This window comes from Podarcis vaucheri, assembly GCF_965113315.1.
Source record: "Podarcis vaucheri genome assembly, chromosome: 10".
NCBI lineage: Eukaryota > Metazoa > Chordata > Lepidosauria > Squamata > Lacertidae > Podarcis > Podarcis vaucheri.
The window spans coordinates 73,584,658-73,608,622 of record NC_138748.1 but is presented as its reverse complement, the minus strand read 5'-3'; the positions used below and the strand labels follow the sequence as shown (position 1 = coordinate 73,608,622).

General features: G+C 50.9%; 1 protein-coding gene across 11 annotated transcripts in view; it reads left to right on the top strand.

The window, feature by feature from the left end:
* Positions 1 to 23,965, top strand: part of SHANK3 (SH3 and multiple ankyrin repeat domains 3) — a 455,788-nt gene that overhangs the window by 199,330 nt on the left and 232,493 nt on the right. For 10 of the 11 annotated variants that reach the window (XR_014223665.1, XR_014223666.1, XM_082238697.1 and 7 more), the window contains 4 exons: positions 108 to 275; positions 1,814 to 1,930; positions 3,415 to 3,492; positions 10,816 to 10,882. Coding sequence is in view for 9 of the 11 variants with exons in the window: in XM_082238697.1 (XP_082094823.1) it covers positions 108 to 275; positions 1,814 to 1,930; positions 3,415 to 3,492; positions 10,816 to 10,882 (430 nt within the window). In the remaining 2 variants the exon portion in view is untranslated. The remainder of the gene's footprint in view (positions 1 to 107; positions 276 to 1,813; positions 1,931 to 3,414; positions 3,493 to 10,815; positions 10,883 to 23,965) is intronic. The other variant, XM_082238695.1, reaches the window with a different exon arrangement.

Sequence of the window (23,965 nt, the reverse complement as noted above, 5' to 3'; positions counted from 1 at the left end):
TTGGGTGTGTGGTCTGCCTCTGCCCCGCCCCCTCGCCTTTCTCGCGCCGAGAGGTCCAGCAACCACTGACCGACCCCCCCTGCCTGCCTGTGACTGTGTTTGCGCAGACGCTGTTAGACCTGGGTGCCTCAACAGATTACAAGGACAGCCGTGGATTAACGCCTCTGTACCACAGTGCCATGGTTGGAGGGGACCCCTACTGCTGTGAGCTCCTCTTGCACGACTACGCCAAGGTGGGCTGCATCGACGAAAACGGCTGGCAAGAAATCCATCAGGTGAGGCTGCAAGGTGGCTGCAGGTGGGTGGGTGGGTGGGTGGAGAGGCTAGCACCCTGGTGGGGGGCTCAGCCCCCAAGGGGTTGTCTGGCGGAAGAGGCCCCACGTTGGGGAAAGTGAGGTAGCTGCTACACCAGGTTGTGGTGGCGTTTGGGAGCAGGGGGCCATCGGGGCACAGGTGACGCTTGGCTCTGCTTTTACGCAACACCTGAGTCTGGAGAAGCCGTACATCATCTCGGTTGTTCTCTGGGGTGGAGTGGATGAAGGTCAATAAACTGAACTTGATCCCTGTGAAGATGGAGTTGTGATGATTGTTCCCATGTCCGGGAAACTGACTAGTTGCCCATTCTGGATTGGGTTGACCGCCCTCTGAAAAAAACACGGTGGCCGTTTGCAGGCTGCTCCCTGATCCATCTTTGTCACCAGAGGCTCAGTTAGCCTCAGAGGCCAGGAGTGCCTTTGAATGGTTTTGGCTGGCATGTCAACCATGGCTGTTCTTGGGACAGGGAGAATCTGGCCTTAGTGGAAGGGAGCCCCATGATGTTTGGCCCATGATACGAAGCGCACGGCTCTGGGTGGAGCCTCCATTGGCTCCCAGGGCATCAAGCACAATTCAAAGTGTTGACCTTTAAAGCCCTAAAAAGCCTCAGCCCAGTATAGCTGAAGGAGCTTCTTCACCCCCATCATTCTGCCTAGACGCTGAGGTCCAGCGCCGAGGGTCTTCTGGTGGTTCCCTCCCTGCAAGAAGTGAGGTTACAGGGAACCAGGCAGAGGGCCTTCTCGGTGGTGGCGCCCGCCCTGTGGAACACCCTCCCATCAGATGTCAAAGGAATAAACAACTACCTGGCTTTTGGAAGACATCTTAAGGCAGCCCTGTTTAGGGAAGTTTTTAATGTTTTACAGTGTTTTTAATATTTACAGTGGTGCCTCGCAAGACGAAAAGAATCCGTTCTGTGATTCTCTTCGTCTAGCGGTTTTTTTGTCTTGCGAAGCAAGCCTATTGACGGATTAGCGCTATTAGCGGCTTTTAGCGGCTTATCTGCTGATCGGATCAGCTGATAAGCGGAATAGCAGCTTAGAAAAGGGGGGGGAGGAAAAAACCCCCGCAGGAACTCACAAGACATTTTCGTCTTGCGAAGCAAGCCCATAGGAAATTCGTTTTGCGAAGCACCTCCAAAACGGAAAACTCTTTCGTCTAGCGAGTTTTCCGTCTTGCGAGGGCACCACTGTATATTATTATTATTATCTTGGTGGATCCCACTCACCCCCCTCTGCCCCCCACAAAAATAACACATTTCTAAAGTGTTATTTCTGCTATGGAATCATGTCTGCAAAATGTGGCATAGGTGATTTAGAATATGTAATTCAGTGTTGGAGGAAGCCTGTGAGGTGTGTGTGTGTGTGTGTTTTGGAGGGTCATGGAGAGCAGGGGGCACTGTTGATGTGGTTTGTTGAGTCCAGCACTTGCTGCTGTCCCCCGTGTGACCACCCACCTGAACTGAAACTTCTCTGCCCCTCTTCCTTCCTTCCCCAAACAGGCCTGTCGCTATGGGCATGTTCAACACCTAGAGCATCTTCTTTTCTATGGGGCGGACATGACAGCGCAGAACGCATCCGGGAACACAGCCCTCCATGTCTGTGCTCTCTACAACCAGGTGAGTCCTACCTCCCCTCGCTCTGGCCTTGGGCCCCCTCCCCTGGCAGAACAGCCCTTGAAGGGGATCAAGAGCCCTCCTCCTGCTGCACCTGTGCAGCCACCTATGGAGTTCTGCAAGCAGGCAGGTTGGACTAGATGACGCTTGGGGTCCCTTACAACGTGACAGTTTTGAGATTCTGTATTCCTTTTGCTTGCATGAAGAAAGCCGACAGGGAAATGGGTGTCCAAGGGGATTCTTCCCAGCTGGCCCTCCTCAAGATTCAGCTCCAGGATATGGAGAGCGGTTTAAAGGAAACCACCCCTGAGCATGTACTGAGTGCATGCCCCTTACGACTTGAAAGTGTAGCTGAAGCTGAGTCTGGGGTCCATGGATTCCAAGAGAAATGTAAAGTATTGCACTTGGGCGAAAAAAATGAGAGGCACAAATACAAGTTGGGTGACACCTGGCTTGAGAGCAGTATATGTGAAAAGGATCTAGGAGTCTTGGTTGACCACAAACTTGACATGAGTCAACAGTGTGACGCGGCAGCTAAAAAAGCCAATGCAATTCTGGGCTGCATCAATAGGAGTATAGCATCTAGATCAAGGGAAGGAATAGTGCCACTGTATTCTGCTCTGGTCAGACCTCACCTGGAGTACTGTGTCCAGTTCTGGGCACCACAGTTCAAGAAGGACACTGACAAACTGGAACGTGTCCAGAGGAGGGCAACCAAAATGGTCAAAGGCCTGGAAACGATGTCTTATGAGGAACGGCTAAGGGAGCTGGGCATGTTTAGCCTGGAGAAGAGGAGGTTAAGGGGTGATATGATAGCCATGTTCAAATATATAAAAGGATGTCTTATAGAGGAGGGAGAAAGGTTGTTTTCTGCTGCTCCAGAGAAGCGGACACGGAGCAATGGATCCGAACTACAAGAAAGAAGATTCCACCTAAACATTAGGAAGAACTTCCTGACAGTAAGAGCTGTTCAACAGTGGAATTTGCTGTGGTGGAGTCTCCTACTTTGGAGGTCTTTAAGCAGAGGCTTGACAACCATATGTCAGGAGTGCTCTGATGGTGTTTCCTGCTTGGCAGGGGGTTGGACTCGATGGCCCTTGTGGTCTCTTCCAACTCTTCTAGGATTTTATGATTCTAAGTCAGCGGAGGCTCAAGCCCACTCTGCAGAATTAAGTTCTGACACCTCTCCTTCTTTTCCAGAAAGTAAAATACTTGTTCTCAAACCTTTTCAGGGAACACTCCCTCCCCCCAGTTCCAGAAACTCATCCTCTGTGCCCCCAACCCTATAGGGGTACCTCGGGTTACAAACGCTTTGGGTTGCGTGCTTTCAGGTTGCGGACCACGGGAAACCCAGAAGTTCCTCAGCCTCTGACTCGGCTCTGAATTGCCAGGATGGCAGTGCAGGCTGTTCCCATGTTGCTCCCCCCCCCAAAAAAAAATATATATATTCAGGAGAGTTCACTCTGCCTTTCTCTTTCCCCTGCCAGGAAAGCTGCGCTCGGGTCCTTCTCTTCCGCGGTGCGAGCAAGGAGATCCGGAACTACAACAGCCAGACAGCATTCCAGGTAGGAGAGCCCAGCAGTGGGGCCAGGGAAAGGGTCTCTGCCTCCTGGGCTGCCCTCCCACTCCCACCCTTCCACGTCTCCCTCAGAAGACGGTGGCAGAGGCCCCCCGTGTGGGTTCTTGCCCATCCGTGCCATCGGCCTCCTCTCTTGGGGGGGGGGGGGCAACTGCGCAGGCAGCAAACGGAAAGAGAGGCAGTAATTGCCCAGGAGGGAGAGACATGCCAAGAATGGCAGCTTTATCGGGGAAGGGGCCAGCCAAATCTGCGCCCCTTGGCAGAAATCCTATAGGGTCACTGGGGCCTCAGACCCACCCTGCTTGCTGTGTGGCACGGGAAGAAGAACCACACTCTAGAGCAGAGCTGGACCCTCCTGCAGATGCTATAGGGCACTCCACCCCCAACAGCCAGCATGGTGAGCATTCGGGCCACATCCCAGACTCAGGGTATTTTATTGAGGCAGTAGCAACAATAAGTAAACAGAATAATAATAATAATAATAATAATAATAATAATAATAATAATAATAAAAAATATTTATTTATATCCTGCCCATCTGGTTCCCCAGCAACTGTGTGGCTTCAAGCAGAATATTAGAATACAATAATTCATCAAACATTAAAAACTTCCCTAAGCAGGGCTGCCTTCAGATGTCTTCTAAAAGTCAGATAGTTGTTTATTTCTATGGGTGGGAGCCACCACCGAGAAGGCTCTCTGCCTGGTTCCCCATAATCTCACTTCTCGCAGGGAGGGAACTGCCAGAAGGCCCTCAGAGCTGGACCTCAGTGTCCGGGCTGAACGATGGAGGTGGAGACACTCCTTTAGGGATACTGGGTCTTTGAGGCCGTTTAGGGCTTGAAAGGTCAGCACCAACACTTTGAATTGTGCCTCTCAATTATAATTATAACAGTGCACCTCAAAGCTCATCCTCAGTGGCTGCCAATTAACTATCTGGCTAAGGGCTCACCCACACTTTTGCTTGCCCCACAGCTTTCCTTCAGTTTACTGCTGAATCGGAGCAAACATGGATCGGGTTTTCTCTGGATTGGCGATTGCTCCGATTTAGCACTAAAGAGCGGTTTTCCCAGGTTGGGCGAGGGGAGGGGAGGATTGCAGAAAGAACTGGATAAGTCCAGCCTCACCTTGAAGCCTTGAAAGGAAGGAAATTTTGCAAAGAAACAAACAAACAAACAAAAAATCAACAACCCCACACCTGCGCCCTCAATGCACTCCCACCCATGCCACAGGCAACCTTCCCTGTGGCTGACAGCAAGGAGCCTCATTCTGCACCCCTACAATTTAAAGCAACTACTCCCTTCCCTTCTTATTCTCAGAGGAAAGAGAGGAAAGGTCCCTCCTATCTAGGGGGCAGGTGGCTTCCAAACTGGTGGGTTTTGGGGACGGGGATTGAATTATTCAGCATTTATTGCAAACCACTTAAAGGCTTTTATTGTAATCAAGGTTTTAAATACAGACAGACAGACAGACAGACAGATAGATAGATAGATAGATAGATAGATGGTAGACAGTCTTGTTCGTCTTTCTGGAAGACAGATAGATGATAGATGATAGATCTATCTATCTAACAAGACAGTCTTGTTAATTGTTCTGGAAGATAGATAGATGATAGAGAGATGGAGAGATGATAGCTAGCTAGCTAGCTAGCTAGCTAGCTAGCTAGATAGATAGATAGATAGATAGATAGATAGATAGATATAGATAGATGATAGATAGATAGATGATAGATAGATAGATAGATGATAGATAGATAGATAGATAGATAGATGATAGATAGATAGATAGATGATAGATAGATAGATAGCTAGATGATAGATAGATAGATAGATGATAGATAGATAGATAGATAGATAGATAGATAGATAGATAGATAGATAGATAGATAGATAGATGATAGATAGATTAGATAGATTAGATAGATAGATAGAAAAATAGATAGATATAGATGATAGAGGGGGGAGGGAGAGGGAGAGAGATACCAACAAGCAAGCATGTCACTGATGCAATAACAATGCATTGGCGTGGAGTTACCCTGGACCGTCCTCACATAAGGCTGCTTCACTAATTGTTCTGCAATGCTTCCCCAATGTTACTGCATTGCTGCCTTCTGGTGCTCCAGCACAGCCAAAGCAGGACAAAAAGAATCCATCAGAACTTTTGTGGTATGAAAAGTTGAGGGATTTTAGCCGGGAACTATGGGACATGCACACATCACCAGCCAGGCTTCCTGCTGGCCAAGGAAACAGAGAAGGGGCAATGGGGAGTCATGTCCCCCCAGGAGAACATGAGAAGAGGCTGCTGGATCAGGCCAATAGCCCATCTAGTCCAGCATCCTGTTCTTCTCACAGTGGCCAAGCAGGTGCCTCAGCTTGGAATTCCACAAGCAGGATCTGACCACAAGAACAACTCGCCCCTCCCATGGTCTCAACAACTGCCATACAGAAACATTAGCCATCCATAGCCCTCTACTCCTCCGAGAATTTTCCTAATCTTCTTTTGAAGCCATCCAAGTTGCTGGCCATCGCTGTCTCCTGTGGCAGGGGGTTCCATAGGTTAAGTGTTCTGCGTGAAGTGCCTCCTCCCCACCACCACCACCTTGACCCCAAACCTGCTACAGCAAGAGGGGCAGGACTCACCTTCTGTCAGGAGTGCATGCAGGAGCCGGGCCCTGTGGCCAGTAGGACTCTGCAGGACTGGGGCCTTCCTAAGTTTGTTCTGGAGAGGCAAGGCGCGGCCGCACAGGTGAGGCCGATTGGTAACTCACAGCACCTGGTGGCAAGAGCTGGGAAGAGATATAAGGTCAGCATTTCCCTTCGGCTCTTTGCCACAGCAACTCGTTTCCTTCCTTGCTGCGTTTGGCTTCTTGCTTCCTGATCCTCGGACCTCGGTTCCTTGACTCCTTGCTTCTCGTCCCTCGGCTTCTGGACACTCATTCCTGCTCCCACCCCGCCATCTTGCCCCTGGTCCTGACGTCCTCAGCCAGGACTTCAATCGCCTGTAGACCGGACCTTGACACCTTGCCTAAAGGTCTGGGGTGGGCATCTGCCCTGTTTCAACTGGGCTTTCAGCCAGTCAGAAAGGCCTAGGAAAAGCAGAGTGCTCAGTCCACTTTGTGTGTCAGGTAGCTGTTTCTCCAGCCTCCGGTTCCTCATTCCTGTCTTCCCATTGTGAGTCATGAAATGAAGTTTAGGAGGCAGTTTCTGACAATGTCTGAAAGAGCTGCCTCTCATCTCCACCTCAGTGTTGGGCTCCTTTGGCCCAGGAGGGGGGCCACCCCAGGGTGCCCAATGAGGCCAGTGACCCTCTTGGCCTGGGCATGGAGGGGCAGGTGACACTGGAGAAGCCACAAGACCTGCGCTTTGGAGATGGCCCCCTTCGCGCATCCCCCCGGTTCTGCTTTGGCATGCCGACAGCGTGAGTGATAAATCCAGGGCTATTTTTATCGCAGGCCTTTGTCAGCAAGTCTCCCGCGGGAAGGGCAGCAAGTAGCAGCAGCAGGAGGAGCAGGATTCGCTTCGCCAAGGAAGGATCTCTATGACTTAAGGAAGGGCACAGGCCCTGACTCTTCCTCAGATGCCTGGAGAGTGGGCTGATGGGGCAGAATTTGCGCAAGCTGCAGCCCAGGAGCACTGTTTGTGCAATGGTGCCACTAAAGAACCCCATGCTCTGCTTCCAGAGCTCAGCCTTGGCATATGTGAATAGGGGGTGCCCCTGGGTCCCTGACCCCCAACTGGAGCTCCTCTGAGCACCTGCAAGATGAACCCTACCCAGAGCAGCTCTCCCACAACCAGACCTTGCCATAGCTGAAAGTTGTGACTCCCAAAGGAGCTCGTGGCATGCAGTGTGTTTCAGAAGCCGAGCGCAAATGCTGGGGCAGCCGAGAGCTCCCGAACCATTTCCAAGTCTGCATCAGCCTAACTTGCTGGAGGCAGCAATTTTGCTTCTGAATGCCAGTTGGTGGAAACCACAGAAGAAGAGAGGGCTCTGGTGTTCTCCTTGCAAGTTTGCCCAAAAAGCATTCTGGCCAGCTGCTGTGAGAATAGGATACTGGACTGGAAGGGACACTGGCCTGATCCAGCAAGGCTCTTCTTAGGCTTTTTATGCCCAATCACTTGTGAGTCAACAGCTTATGTTGCTTCTGGCATTTTGGTGCCCTGTGTTCTGTGCAAACAAGGGAAGACTATGAGATCCCTCTCCAGGTGAATAAGATGTCAGTCTGTAAGCCCAGGGGAGGTCTTGGTGAGCCATGGCTGCTTAGAGCAAGACCGGCCTGGATGGACCAGTGGGACAATCCTGGGTAGGGTCTGGAATCTAAGCCTGATGAGAAATGGTTGAGGGAGGTGGGTTTTTTGAGGGAGTCTAAGCCTGATGAGGGAATCTAAGCCTGATGAGGAACGGTTGAGGGAGGTGAGCCAGTGTGGTGTAGTGGTTCAGAGCGGTGGACTCGTAATCTGGTGAACTGGGTTCGCTTCCCCGCTCCTCTACATGCAGCTGCTGGGTGACCTTGGGCCAGTCACACTTCTCTGAAGTCTCTCAGCCCCACTCACATCACAGAGTGTTTGTTGTGGGCGAGGAAGGGAAAGGAGATTGCTGGCCGCTTTGAGACTCCTTCGGGTAGTGATAAAGTGGGATATCAAATCCAAACTCTTCTTCTTGTTTAGCCTGGAAAAGAGGAGACATGAGAGTCATGTTCAAATATCATAAGGGCTATAATATGGAAGGTGGAACAAACTTGGTTTCCTACCGAAACCAGTAGATTCAAATGGCCAGAAAGGACATTCTGACCCAACGTCAGATGGGAAGAGCTCTTTGGCAGTGGAACGGACTCCCTTGGAAGATGGACTGTCCTTCATTGGAGGTTTTTCAGCAAAGGTTGAGTGACAGCTGTCATGGATGCCTTAGTGGATATTCCTGCACTGCAGGGAATTGGACTAGATGATCCTCAGGGTCCCTTCCAACCCTACAGCTCTTGTGATTCTGTGAAGTTGGAGACTTCTGCAGGTGCTGGCCTGCCTGTCTCATTCTGCTTCAACTTCCTGAGACTCAGCCTTGATGGTGATCAACATCTGACCACCTCCCCCTCCCCCGCTGCCAGGGATTCATCTGGCCTCTCCATCTCTGCTAATGTGTGCCATTTTGTGAGTTTCCATTACGGTGGCAGCATTTCACGGTCTTCTGCATCCATTTCATACTTAAGATCAGACTGCTGCATCTTGGATCTGTTTCAGTTCCATTTTGTCAGAAGCAATTATTAACACCCCCTCCCTCTCTTGTCCCTCCCCCCCCCCCCGCCTTTGTGGACTCCAGAGGAAAGAAGCAGCTGAACTTTCATCCTGTTTCTCAGCTCCCTCCGGGGTCTTATTTGGGTCCTGTCGAGAGGATGTGTCAGCCGTCAGAGAATGACAGATCCGTACATTTGTAGACCACTCTTTCAATAAGTTCCGGGTGCCATGCCAGATCATAGAATTGTATAATTGTAGAGTTGGAAGGGACTGCAAGCATAATCTAGCCCAACCACCTGAAATGCAGAAATCACTGCTAAAGACTCCCTTCTTTTGAGGTATTTGACACACTTTCCAGCTTGTCAACATCCTTCCTAAATCGTGGTGCCCAGGACTGGGCACAGTATTTCAGATGTGGTCTGATCAAGGCAGAAGAGAGTGGGACTATGACTTCCCTTGACCTGGACACTAGACTTCTGTTGAGGCAGCCTAGAAGAACCTTATCTTTTTTTTTGTGTTGCTGCATCACTCTGTTGACTCAGTGTGCTTGTAAGTGGAACAGGAGACTGAAAAGAGGGTACCTGGACCAGTGTTCGGGGAGGGGGGGTTATGACTGTGGTCCCATCCACACTTCTGCCTAGAAAGTGTTAGGATATAGTTCCGTACTACCTTAAAGGGTTACCAGATAGATAGTACTGCTGAAGCATTACCTGACCCTTTAAGGTGGAACGGAACTATATCCTAACAGAAAGCATGGGTCCAAGCAGTTTTCTGCTTGACCCAAAGTTTCAAGGCACGAGTCTGAGCTGTTTTCTCCTTGCCCCACTCCTCCTGCAGTTTCAACCAGCTCCTTAGTGTTCCATCAGGGAAAACATCAATCCTGAGGAAACCTGAATGGCCATTTGCTCTGATTGAGTGCTAAAGAGCAGTTTCCCCCGGGGAAGCCAGTGGGGTGAGAGGAATCATGGATAGGCCCTGGGTTGGGATTTAAAACCCAGGTCTTCCTCATCCAAGTCCAGCACTGTAACCCAATCACAACACTGTCCCTCATGCCACGATAAACCCACTGCCAGCCTTCCCAACACAGGACCCTCCAGATGGTGTTTGTTTATTTCATTTATTTCCGGGAGGGGGGGGAATTGCCACCAACATTAAGAAAAAATTCCCAGGTGAAAGAAAGAAAGAAAGAAAGAAAGAAAGAAAGAAAGAAAGAAAGAAAGAAAGAGAAAACCATCCAAGAAACAATGAAATGTGCATTGCAAATTCATAGACCAAACTGATATGTCAACGCATCTGAATCACATGCCCCGCCCCAGGGAAAGCCTGGGTGTGATTCGAATGGGGCTCCCATGACCCCTATCCAGAAGGACCATTGATCTGTGGGGCACCGTGATAGCCACCTCTGGCTTGTGCTATAGCGAGATTTGAGTTCAGGCGGACATAGCTGCACTCAGGGAACTCATTTGCACCTGTTGATCTGCCCACATCCCAGAAAATGCCTGAGTTGGGCTTGTGGGGCCAACGCCATGCCCCATATCCCTTGGTGCCCTGTTCTAGGTATCAGGGCAGCAGACTCACTGACTGGGTGAATCAAAGAATCAGGGTGTTTTTACATGAGTAGAATGTGTCCTTTTATTTAAAATGCATCTCTGGGTTATTTGTGGGGCATAGGAATTTGTTCATTCCCCCCCCCAATATAGTCTGGCCCCCCACAAGGTCTGAGGGACAGTGGGCCAGCCCCCTGCTGAAAGTTTGCTGACCCCTGGGATCATAGCCACCTCTTCACCCCTGTTCAGAAAGGACAGCATTGCAAAGGCTTGGGAAGACCTTTGCCTTCTAGCTCAGCAATTCTGACGGGGGAAAGAAATTACAGAATATGCTCTGGGAAGGATGCAGCAACATGGAGAGTTCATTAAGGGATGAGAAGGTAAAAGGGTGCTGCTGTAAGTGGCCCTACCTCACAGGGTCGTTGTAAGATTGAACAATATAAATCTCTGTGGTCGTTAATTTTGCTTAAAAAACCTCGACGAATCTGGAATAAGCAGCCCCACCTGACTCCTGTGCTTTGTCCTCTCCCCTCGTTTCAGGTGGCCATAATTGCGGGGAATTTTGAACTGGCCGAAATCATCAAAACCCACAAAGAGTCCGACGTTGGTGAGTGAGAGTCTTTGGCTTTCCACGCACTTCTTATCTCAATGGTGGGAGGCTGGGGCACGACAGTTGTGGTCCTTGTGCCAGGCCAACCCCTGGCCAAGAGGGCCAAGGAGGAGATGCCAGGAGGACCAGAGGACCTGAGAAAGGGCCAGCCTGGCTAATGCCCTGCTTGGAAACCTCTCCCTGGCTTCCCTGAATTCCCTTGAGAGGAGGAGCATCACCCTTGGAGCTTTTTGTCCCATGACTTCTGGGTTTCCTGGGGGTGGGGAGCCCCTTGATCAGGAGACTCGCCACCCCGCAGTGGATTTTGAACCAGTGACCTCCTTGGGAATCTCTGGCAGCGAGTCCAGCTCTGCCATAAAGTCCTGGCTGCTGTCTTGAGTGCCAGCCTGGGCCTGTTTCCCTAGTCATTCTGGGAAGGAGAGGAGCCAGCTTGGGCTAGGCTCTCCACCATGGGCCCTTTGTATGGCACAGATGCCATGCAACCTGCCCGCCTCCCCTTTGCCACCCAGCTGCCAACAGAAGGGACCTTTTGCATTCCTTGTGGGGCTGCAATGCAGACTGGACACCTCCGGAAGCTCTGCCCTAGCCTGTCTAGTGTGTGGAGGGTGACTCTGGGAGGAGGAACAGAAGGTGACAAGGTGGCATCTCTTTATCTTGTGGTTGGTTTGAGGTAGGCGATTGGCTGTGCCCCTTCGGGGCGCCTTCTGCCTTGCTCCCCACACTCCTTCCATCCCATATGCAGCTCCTGCAGGGACAATGCTGGTATTTCCTCCCCTGAGAATGCATGCCGTGACCTGCCTCTGTGGTGCAGCTACATTTAGAATGGTTTTTGCTCTTCTGGGCTCCCGCTTGGCAGAGACTGAAGGAAATGATCAGGGGAAGGTGGGTGCATCTCGCATAGAAGGGAGGCTGGAGGAGACACGGGCTTTTCAGCTTGGGCAGAGGAAATTCAATGGCAGGAGATGAGAGAGCATTGCATGAAATGATGAGCAGCACAGAAAGAGGAATCCAGGAGCAAACGGTTCATTTCTGCGGGAATGTTCAGGGATGCAGGAGAGGATATATTGTTTGATTATAGCCTTTCCAACTTGTGTTAACAAGTTCACAATTTAGCAGAGTGACATTCCCCTTTTTAAATTCACAGCGGATGCGTTTGCTCAGGCTCGCTAAAGCCTCTATAATAACTGTTCCGGTATTTTCCCCTTATTCCCCTTATAAAAGATAAGACACGACACAGTCTTCTACAAAAGTATAAAAAGAGTTTACTTACATTCTGCTCACAATCGGATCCCAGAAGGCAGACTTAGCTTAGAAAAGTAACATAAACCTGGAAACTATCTCATAAAGAGACCGTCCCTTTGTCCTCTCTTGGCTGGAATCCAAGAGGGCATCTTTGGCTAAGCAGATGTTGCTTCTTCAATGCCTGTAGTCGCAGAGAGAGAGATGGATGCCCTGCCCTGTGCTTTTGTTGTTACCTGCACAGGTGAGGCCACGCCCACCTCTAGTCACATGCAGAGGAAGTCTGTCCCAGCCCAGAAGGAAACAGGAAGTTTTCCTGCTGGCTGGACAAACATTCCTCCCCATGTGTAAATATGTTCACTCTAGGAATGTTGTACAGTGGTGCCCCGCAAGACAAATGCCTCGCAAGACGGAAAACCCACTAGACGAAAGGGTTTTCCGTTTTGGAGGTGCTTCGCAAAACGAATTTCCTATGGGCTTGCTTCGAGTTCCTGCGGATTCCCCCCCCCCTTTTTCCCAAGCTGCTAAGCTGCTTATCAGCTGATCCTAAGCCACTAAGCCACTTAACAGCTGATCCGCTAAGCCGCTTATCAGCTGATCCGCTAAGCCGCTTATCAGCTGATCCGCTAAACCACTTAACAGCTGATCCACTAAGGCGCTTAACAGCTGATCCGCTAAGCCGCTTATCAGCTAATCTGCTAAGCCGCTTATCAGCTGATCCGCTAAGCCGCTTAACAGCTGATCCACTAAGCCGCTTATCAGCTGATCCGCTAAGCCGCTAAACCGCTTATCAGCTGATCCGCTAAGCCCGCTAAGCCGCTAATAGCGCTAATCCGCTAAGCCGCTAATGGGCTTGCTTCGGAAGACGAAAAAACCGCAAGACAAAGAGACTCGTGGAACGGATTCTTTTCATCTTGCGAGGCACCACTGTACTTGACTGCTCTTGTGTTTCACATTGCACAATTTCTGAGTCACAGCAGCTGCTGTGCTGGGTTGCACCAAGTGACCAAACCATCACCTGGTTCCCAACCAGTATCTGGGCTGCCCCTCTCATGACTGGGAGGTAACAAAATTCCCTCTGCATTGAGAACAGCATCTTCAGACCAAGGTGAAGGCTTCCAACTACGTCTTCTCCTTGACAGGCTAGTTTTCTGCGGGCGTGGTGCTTTTGTTTCAAATGGAGGGGTGTCCCATCAAGGGAGCCCCCACACCATAGCCTGAAGGAGTGCAGCCCAGATGACAGGCAAGGAAGTTCATTCAGACAGGAGCTTTGCAACCTCAAGGCCTCTGGAGTTTTGTACCCGAAAACCCCAGCTTGTCTCTCCTCCCTTTCCAGGGAGTCACTTTGGTTTCCCACGAGAGAAGAATGGCAGTTTCTTGAGCACCTATCAGGCGCAGGATCAGAGGCAGAGAGCAGGGCCCATTAACAAATGAAAGGGAGATTACATTAATGAGAATTGTCAAACGGCTTGGCTACCAAAACCGACTTATTTAATTTTGTTCCATTGAGAGGGCGGAGGCGGAGGAGGAGGCACGAGATCAATTAAAGGCGGAAAGGCTGCCTTGGCGAGAGGTGGCTATCAGTCCAAGTAGGTCAAATAGCACTAGGAGGAAAGGGAGGACGGGAGGGACTGGGAGCGGGCAGGCGGGCAGCGGGTCCAGATGGCCAGCTCCTGCAAGCCAAGGGAATTGGCGAAGGAACAGCCTGAAGCGAACCCTCAGAAAGGTTCCTGAAATGCCTGCAGAGAAGTGGGATTAGGAGCAGAGGAAGAGCCTGTGGGGCTTGGAGGGGCCAGGTGGCAGGGGAGGGGGGCCAGGCCACATCCAGACCTGTGCTGGGCACCTCATCCCAGCTCCTGGGAAGGTGAAGGCAAGGGCAGGTATCAAGGCCAGGAGAAACACCTGCAAGGTGCGGGGACTGAGTTGGAGTCAAAGTGCCATTTGCAGGGCTGGGCATCCATTGGCATTGCCAAGGTCATGGCTGTTTCTGCCAGTGGCATGACCCCCTCCCAGTGGTTTTTGAAAAGTCCATTCTCCCAGCAGATCCCTCCTTTGGCCAGTGGCGCTCAAGGAAGGCCACGGCCAAGCCCTGATCAGCGCTGTGCTTCTGCACTCAGCACAGAAGCGATCATATTTATTTCCTGTACTTTTCGAACACATGGAGGAACTTGCAGGGCCACTAAGTGGTGTGTGTGTTTGCATGCATGCATAGTTGTGCTCATGCACAGAGTGCCTGAGCATGCAGGCCCCCGAGGTCTGTGCTTGCCAGGTTCAAAATGGGAGCATGGGTGTGTGCATGAACCCTGTTTGCTTTCATTGGTTTATCTGCAAAGTGTTTCGTTTCCTCTGGGCCACCCAGCCCAGATGCGTCCCCAAAGCAGTTTGCAACTGAAATATATTCAGAATCGAGAGTGGATTTCATGCTCTTTATTCAGCTCATAGTGGTGAGGAGGAATGGAAGTTCCCCCAGAATGTCTGCTTTACAGTGGTACCTCAGGTTACATACGCTTCAGGTTACAGACTCTGCTAACCCAGAAATAGTGCTTCAGGTTAAGAACTTTGCTTCAGGATGAGAACAGAAATCGTGCTCCGGCAGCGTGGCAGCAGCAGGAGGCCCCATTAGCTAAAGTGGTGCTTCAGGTTAAGAACAGTTTCAGCTTAAGAACGGACTTCCGGAACGCATTAATTACTTAACCCGAGGTACCACTATATACATTATTTACACAATGGGCCCCATGTGATTGGCTACTTCCAGGATTCACCTGTAGGCCAATCAGGTTGCGGATTCACTTCCACCTGGAGCTGGATTGGGTGGCTTCTGTGGACCAATCAGACTGCTGCATTCTGGACCCAATTGTTCTAGAACCAATCAGACTGCTGCCTTTTGGGTCCTATTCAACTCAGTACATAACAGCAATATTGAAATGGAAAGCAGTGAAATTTAAAATGCAGCGTAACCACGCAAAGGTCCTTGACTAAGCCTCTTACTCCTTGCCCATTGGAGCCTGCTGGCCTCGGTGCCTCCTGCGGATTCTCCCAGCCTCTGAGGAGACAGGTAGCTGCGATCTCATGGTTGTGGAATCCCTCCTGAAACCATGTGCTCCTTAAAAAGATCCATTGAGAAAGCTGCCACTAACACTATGACCTCTACATAGTGCAGCAGATACGGTATATGAGGACCTGGCAGAGCAGCCTGGGATCACAGTCTCTCAGACTGGCCTACCTCACAGGGTTATTTTGAGGGTAGAATAATAAAAATAATAATTTATTATTTATACCCCGCCCATCTGGCTGGGTTTCCCCAGCCACTCTGGGCAGCTTTCAACAGAATATTCAAATACAATAGTCTATTAAACATTAAAAGCTTCCCTAAACAGGGATGCCTTCAGATGTCTTCTAAAAGTCTGGTAGTTGTTTATCTCTTTGACATCTGGTGGGAGGGCATTCCACAGGGCAGGAGCCACCACCGAGAAGGCCCTCTGCCTGGTTCCCTGTAACTTGGCTTCTGGTAGCGAGGGAACCACCAGAAGGCTCTCAGAGCTGGATCTCAGCGTCCAGGCAGAACGATGGAGGTGGAGACGCTCCTTCAGGTTTACTGGACTGAGGCCATTTAGGGCTTTAAAGGTCAGCACCAGCACTTTGAATTGTGCTCAGAAACGTACTGGGAGCCAGTGCAGGTCTTTCAGGACCGGTGTTATGTGGTCAGCTGTGAGTCCAGAAAGACTCCCAGGCTACGCACCTGGTCCTTCAGAGGCACAGTTACCCCATTCAGGACCAGGCTAGAACAGAGAGCATTCTGGTAGAATCACAACAAGCTCTTTGGAGGAAAGGTCTGATAGAAATCATAGCACCATAGAGTTGGAAGGGAACCCCAGGGCCATCTAGTCTGACCCCCTGCAATGCAGGAATCACAATGCAGCAGGATCCATACAAGGCAATTTTCTATGTTGCTTCCTGTGGTCTGATGCAGTGACGTGGCTCTTTGGTTTGCAGTCAGAACCAGATCATCCACTCGGCCTGAGCCCTTTGTGCGCCACTGTTGGCCATGTGCTTCATGCGCCTCGCCCCATCCCACGGGGTCGATCTCTCCCACGTCTTCCGAGGCCCATCCTGGCTCCGGCGATGTGACGTCCCCTCCTTCCCAAGGTTGACGATTCCCGCGGCTGCTCCTGATCACAAGGAATGCTCCTTCTTCCCTTCCTCGTTTGAACTTTGTTCTCTTCATCTTCCAGTTGCTGGATCTTAGTGATGCTGCCAGATAGCTATAAAAGAAAAAAAGCGCCCATATCCAAAAGCTGACCTCTCGCTTGAGTGGCGCCTTTTCTCCGCATGGGTAATGAGAGGCTCTGTTCCAGCTGCCACTTAACCTTCTCCTGGATACGCTCACGGCTCAGAGCTGCTGCAGGCTCGGTAGGACTCAAGTTTTGCAGACCGAGAGAATCAATCTGCCAACTGCCTTCCAAATTCCTCCACGAATCTGCTGCCCGTCCCCCTTCCTCCCTGCCCTTCACAGAACTGGCCACGGTGCTCATTATGCTATTCCCAGTTCTAAAAGCAGAGGTCATTCCATCCGTCCACATGCAGCTGGAAAGCAAGCAACGGTTGTCTGCAATTAGAAAACAACCCCATCGGTCCTTCACGGGCATTTGCAGCCCTCTTCCCTCAGTTCCACCTGAAGTCCTGGTAGTGGGATGGCCTCCCTCGGAAGGTGGTGAAGGTTTTTGAAGGTTTTTAAGGATGGCCGCCTGTCAGGGATTCCTTAACTGTGATTCATGCTTTGCAGGGATTTGGATTGGGTGAACTTGGGGTCCCTTCCAACTGTATGTTGTTGTTTAGTCATTTAGTCGTGTCCGCCTCTTCGTGACCCCCTGGACCAGAGCACGCCAGGCACTCCTGTCTTCCACTGCCTCCCGCAGTTTGGTCAAGCTCATGCTGGTAGCTTCAAGAACGCTGTCCAACCATCTCGTCCTCTGCCGTCCCCTTCACCTTGTGCCCTCCATCTTTCCCAACATCAGGGTCTTTTCCAGGGAGTCTTCTCTTCTCATGAGGTGGCCAAAGTCTTGGAGCCTCAGCTTCAGGATCTGTCCTTCCAGTGAGCATTCAGGGCTGATTTCCTTCAGAATGGATAAGTTTGATCTTCTTGCAGTCCATGGGACTCTCAAGAGTCTCCTCCAGCACCAGAATTCAAAAGCATCCATTCTTTGGCGATCAGCCTTCTTTATGGTCCAGCTCTCACTCTATGTTTCTGTGTTTCTATGATTCTCTGATCTGGCACCTTCCTGCCACATCAATTTAGCACCTGAAATAGCTTCTCTGGGCTGAAGACTCCTCACCTGCAGCCCCGTCTTCTTCCCTTGCCTCCCTCTCACTTAAGCACCCCTCTCCCTCCATCGCTTTGGGCCTTGCTCGCTGCCAGATTTGCCACACCTTGGGCTGCGCTTGACTCTGGGAACTGCTACGGAAGGATGGAGATCGGAGGGCTGCAGGGCTGAGAGTGTGACGGGGGGGTGGGGGCGGCAGCTGCAAGAATCTGAAAGCGCCTGGAGCCCCTGCGAGAGAAGCTTTGCGCAGGAACTGGACCTCTGCAGCTGAATCACTCAGCAGTGTGACAAGCTGTTCCCACTGCCTCAGTGCACAGTCACGTGCAGGATGTGTCCTTGACAGGAGTAGCCAACATGGAGGGACTCCTTTAAAAGCCCCCCTTCCCCTTTTGCAAAGCCACAGACAATCTGCTTCACAATCAAGGGCGAGAAATAGATCTTTATTATTTCACGGTTAAGAATACTCACGGACATAACACGAAGCTAGATGCTGGAAGATTCAGGACAGGTTCCAAAAAGTCCTTCTTCCCGCAGTGCAGAGTTAACCTGTGGAACTCCCTCCCACAGGGATGGCCACAAACCTAGATGGCTTTCAAAGAGGATTAGACAGATTCATGGAGGGTGCCATCAATGGCTTGTAGTTATGGTGACCCCTACTCTGCCTCCACAGTTGGAGGCAGCAATGTTTGTGGATACCAGTTGCTGAAAACCAGAGATGGGCATGGATCTGTTAGCTGAGATTCCTGCATTTCGGGGGTTGGACTAGATGACCCTCAGGATCCCTTCCAACATTTCTGCGATTCTTGTGCTCGAATCCTGCTCACGGACTTCCCACCGGGGCATCTGGTTGGCCGCTGTGAGAACAGGAGGCTGGACTGGGTAGGCTGTGGGCCGGATCCAGCCGTGCTCCACTTACATTCTTGTGTGCTTTGTACCAAGTCAGTCCATTGGTCCTTCCAGCCCAGCATTGTCTGCACTGACTGGCAGCATCTCTCCAGGGTTTCAGATGGGATACTTTTCCTTGCCAGGATTCGAACTTGTGCTCTGCTGGTGAGCTGCAGTACAGCACAACTAAAACTTCTCAATGATGTTTCTCACTGCTGCATTCCGTGGCTTTTGGAAGCTTGAAAAGAAGGAGTGAGGAAGGTAGGCCAGCCTGCCGCAAGCTTGTGCCCTTCAAATGTTTTGCGTGACAACGGCCACCAGCCCCAGCCAGCACAGCCATTGCATAGGAGAACAGATCCGGTGGGACATAGACAGCAGACACACTCTGGATTCATCCACAATTCCCATTGTCCCACTGCTTTCCCCCAGGAAAAACCACTCTTTAGTGCTCAATCGGAGTAAACAGCCATCGAGTTTCCTGCAGATAGCTGTTTGTTCCGATTTAGAGCTAAAGAATAAATTTTCCCAGGAGGAATACAGCTCCACGAACTCCTGCTTTCTAGGCATCGGGCAATTGGAAGTGTGGTCAAGCCCTATGTCCTTAAGGCACACCTGAAGCACAATTCCACCACCCCCCAAAAAAAAGAATTCTGGGTTTGTTAAGGGTTGCAGGGAATTGTAACTCTGGGTTCACCACCCTTCTGCCGGTCCCGTGATTTCTAAGCACAGGTGTGAGACATTTTGCTTTTTTCCTCCTGTGGTTTCCTGCTGATTCAGAACAAATACGAGCTGGGTTTTCGGTGAATTCACGTTTGATACAATTCAGCAGTAAACTCTGGGTTTCCCCGGGGAAATAAGTGGGACGAAAGAAAAATCTCCCAAATTGGTGCCCAGAATTCTTTGACAGAAGGAATGTCCACCACCATCCAAGGTTTCCATTCTGTTTCTGCTACTCTCAGAAAGTTCTTTCTGATGTTCAGTCTCCTGTCTTGTAATTTGAATCTATTGGTTCGGGTCCGACCCTCCGGAGCAGGAGAAAACAAGCTTCCTCCACCTTCCGTGTTTGAGCCATCCAGGTATTTGAAGATGGCTTTCATGTCCAATTCTCAGTCTTCTGTTCTCCAGGCTAAACAGACCCAGCCCCTTCGTGATCACTGAGCCTAACCAGCTTCCCAGGAAAGCAAGACCCTGCGCAGCTGTGATACCTGCACAGCAGAGGGCTGGACTGGATGAGTTTCGGGGTCCCTTCCAGTTCCATGATTCACTTTTGTACACTGAAAGCATTCTGCATAAGATGGTACTTGTACCCAAAGGGCAAGGCTAAAAGGGGAGTGGAGGTACTGACTCCCCAATCTGCACCCAAAATATCTGCCGTGGTCCTTTTCTGCCACCGCGTAGATGAGCCCAAGAGGAACCCATAAACCAAAAGCTGCTCCCAGAGGAAATGGGGGCCTGGCAAGGCCCCTCTGTTTGCTTCCTGGCACCCAGATTCCGGGTCCCAGATTCTCTGATGGTTGGGCTTTTGAAGAAAGCAAGTGGCTTCTGCCAGGAGCCTGATCTCCCAGCTGCCGCGGCTGCACCGTTACAGCTGCTCGGCTCCTGTCTGCTCAGAAACGAGGCTGGCGCGAGCCCTTCACTTGCCAAAAATTGCCTGTGACACTGCCAGCCTGCCTGTGATCAGACCGACATGCAATTAAGCATTTCCCCCAAGCGGCTGATGGTGGGGAAATAATGATTACCTTGCTCGGCTCATTGAGCACAAGCCCAAACTGCCGCCTCCCATGGAGAGCTCTCCTGGCCCCTCTGCTTGGCAAGCCCCCTCCCTCCCTGTCAAGGTGCCCAGAGGGTGGCACTGGCTGGTAGCACCAACAGGGGATCCTGGAGGGGGGGCATGGAAGCACGCAAGACACAAATCTGCCTTTGCTCACCTCAAATGCTTGAAGGCGTTCTACTCCCCTGGGCCAAAATGGTTGCTTTCTTTCAGTGGTTTCAGAGAGCTTTTATAAGAACGGTGTGATGGCCTGGGACTCGGGGTCAGACTTGGAACCAGAGGAGACTCAGTCTGCACCGGATCCTTTGCCTCAGGCATCATCTGAACCAAGTCTAGGGCCTGATCCTGAAGAGTCCCAGTCTGCACAGGTTCCCCTGCAACAAGCACCAGCTGGGCCGAGTCCCGGGCCTGAGCCTGCCCTGGCTCCAGAGGTGGGGATGACCTCGTTGCCTTCAGCTGGGCCATCACTTACAGCTGCTCCACTACCAGTTGGGTCAGGGGAGGCTGAGGCGGCCTCTGGGTCTAGTAACCCACCGACGTCTCCTGAGCTGCAGAGACTGAGGTCTGAGAGAAGGAGAGACCTGAGTACTCGCAGGAGGAGTGCTCGCCTTCGGGCGAAACAGGGAGGTGAGTCGCCGGGGGATCAGGACCGGCCATTACCCCGTCAGAGATAAAAGGCTGTCGGACCCCACCCCAGGTTGCAGGAGCAACATTGCTGTTTGCCATATCCTGCCTGAGATCCTGTGCCTGACTTTGCCTGGTTTCCTGCTTCGTATCCTGCCTTGGCCCTGTCAGACTGACTCCTTGTGGAACCCTTGGATTCGGGACCAGACCTGCACTGCATTACTTGGGTTACACCTGTCCCAGCACAAACAGCCAGATCAATCCAATACCCAACTGGCCACATAAGAGGAGCCTGCAAGATCAGGCCAGTGGTCTACCTAGTCCAGCCCCCATCTGCCATGGTGGCCAACCAGGTACCTGTGGAAAACCTGAAAGAAGGATTTGACCACAAGAGCAATTCTCTCCCCTCCTGTGCTTTCCAGCAACTGTATTCAGAAGCATTGCCGGCCCCAGCTGTGGAGACAGAGCATAGAATCAGAATCAGAGAACTCCAGAGTTGGAAGGGACCCTGAGGGTCATCTAGTCCAACCCCCTGCAGTGCAGGAGTCTCAGCTAAAGTATGGATCTCAACAAAAGCCATCGTGGCGAGGAGACATTTATACTTAAGCCACTTACCCTGATCGATCTCTTCCTTCCTTCCTTCCTAAGTTCCAACTGGATGGAGCCTGGCTGGGATTACTCACGCAGCTGGGATTACTCAGTGTGACGCAGCAGCTAAAAAAGCCAATGCGATTCTGGGCTGCATCAATAGGAGTATAGCATCTAGATCAAGGGAAGTAATAGTGCCACTGTATTCTGCTCTGGTCAGACCTCACCTGGAGTACTGTGTCCAGTTCTGGGCACCACAGTTCAAGAAGGACATTGACAAACTGGAACGTGTCCAGAGGAGGGCAACCAAAATGGTCAAAGGCCTGGAAACGATGCCTTATGAGGAACGGCTAAGGGAGCTGGGCATGTTTAGCCTGGAGAAGAGGAGGCTAAGGGGTGATCTGATAGCCATGTTCAAATATATAAAAGGATGTCACATAGAGGAGGGAGAAAGGTTGTTTTCTGCTGCTCCAGAGAAGTGGACACGGAGCAATGGATCCAAACTACAAGAAAGAAGATTCCACTAAACATTAGGAAGAACTTCCTGACAGTAAGAGCTGTTCGACAGTGGAATTTGCTGCCAAGGAGTGTGGTGGAGTCTCCTACTTTGGAGGTCTTTAAGCAGAGGCTTGACAACCATATGTCAGGAGTGCTCTGATGGTGTTTCCTGCTTGGCAGGGGGTTGGACTCGATGGCCCTTGTGGTCTCTTCCAACTCTATGATTCTATGATTCTATTCTATGATTCTATGATTCTATGACCCTGAGGGTCATCTAGTCCAGTGTTCCCCAACCTTGGGCCTCCAGCTGTTTTTGGACTACAACTCCCATCATCCCTCACTAGCAAGACCAGTGGTCAAGGATGATGGGAATTGTAGTCCCAAAACAGCTGGAGGCCCAAGGTTGGGGAACACTGAATTCTAGTCCAACCCCCTGCAGTGCAGGAGTCTCAGCTAAAGTATGGATCTCAACTAAAGCCATCGTGGCGAGGAGACGTTTATACTTCAGCCACTTACCCTGATCGATTCCTTCCTTCCTTCCTTCCTTCCTTCCTTCCTTCCTTCCTTCCTTCCTTCCTGAGTTCCAACTGGATGGAGCCTGGCTGGGATTACTCACTGAAGGGCAGGATACAAACTCTGCACTTGCTCTGAGGCACACTTTTCATTTATTTATTTACCAGCACCTCTTGGAATTTTTCTGTTCTGGGAAAAACTGTTAGCGTGAGACCTTAGTGCAGGCATGTCCAAAGCCTGGCCCGGGGGCCTAATCCGATTGTAGTTCAATGACTACAATCCTAAAAAAAACCCACAACTTTGGGGTAAAATCATAGGCCTTCACATTTGTTCACTTCATCATATCTGGCAGTCTTTGAAAAAAGTTTGGACTTAGTGAATCACAGCCCATCAGGGAGAGTGGTGCTGGGCTCTCTGACTCAACACTCCGATTGAGCAGTTTCATAGGATATACACACCCCATAGTTTAATCAGCATTTACCTAAATTCTTTAAGTCTTTACTAAAAAAAAAAAGGTTTTTGTTTGTTCGTTTTTTAATGAATCCATTTGGCTCTCAGAATTTTCCTGCTCCTAAACATTCATTTACAGTCTTTTTCGCTGCAGGTTTTTTTTTGGTGAGGTTTTTTAAGGCTTTAATTGAACAAAAGCCTCTTTGGTGCAGGGGATTTGGAAGTTCTGAGCAGATAAATGCCTTGAACGCTGAGATACAAGCTGTGCCCTCTCAGCAAGAAAACATGGACCTGGGAGAGACCAGGGTTCAAATTCAGCCATGATGCTCACTAGTCCCTGCCCTGCCAGAACCTGCCTGTGATCCTGTGCATGACCTTGCCTGGTTTCCTGCCTTGGCCCTGTCGGACTGACTCCTCGCGGAACACTTGGATTCGGAACTGGAGCTGGACCGCGTTACTCGGGTTACCCCCAGGCCCAGCACACCAGCGCAGGCAACCGACTTACCACTACAGAAAAGAGGGTGATGCAGTGATTAAATGGACCGGCCTTGATCACATCCACTGGGATGGGGGACGACTTTTTGCTTTTATATATATATATAAAAAATGGGATCCAGATGAGGCTCAATCATCAAGAAGGGAGCATGGAAGTCTTGGAATGAATCCCCTGAAAGCCAGAGCCATTAGACTGATAGCAGCCAGGATAAATGCATCAGGTTGCCATGGCGACGGAGAGGCGGGCAAGCACTTGCAATCTGCGGATCTCTGAGTCACAGATGCAGAAAGCGACCGGGAAGATGAAGGAATGAAAGAGGCCGGCTCACAGAGGATTCCTTGGCTAGCTGGGTTGGGAAGTGGGTTTTTTTTTTTTGGGGGGGGGCTTCCTCTGGAGGGCAGGAAGCCATGTCAAGAGCTGTCAGTGTCCTTGCCTGCCCCCAGCAACTGTTTAGGCTGAAATCCTGCAGGCACCTTGCCTGGATAGGAGCCCCACTGAATACCAGGTTTTCAGATTTCACAGTAAAAGAAGGCAGAGCCCAGGGATGCCTCAAATGTATCAGGGACCCTTTTGAGGCCAAACCAGCCTTTGAGGGCAGCTTTTGCCAGACTGGGATATGGATCCTAGGAATGGGACCAGGCCTCTTGCTTGCCTGAGCAGAGGGCAGAGTCTGGTTATGCAAAAAAAATCTCTTG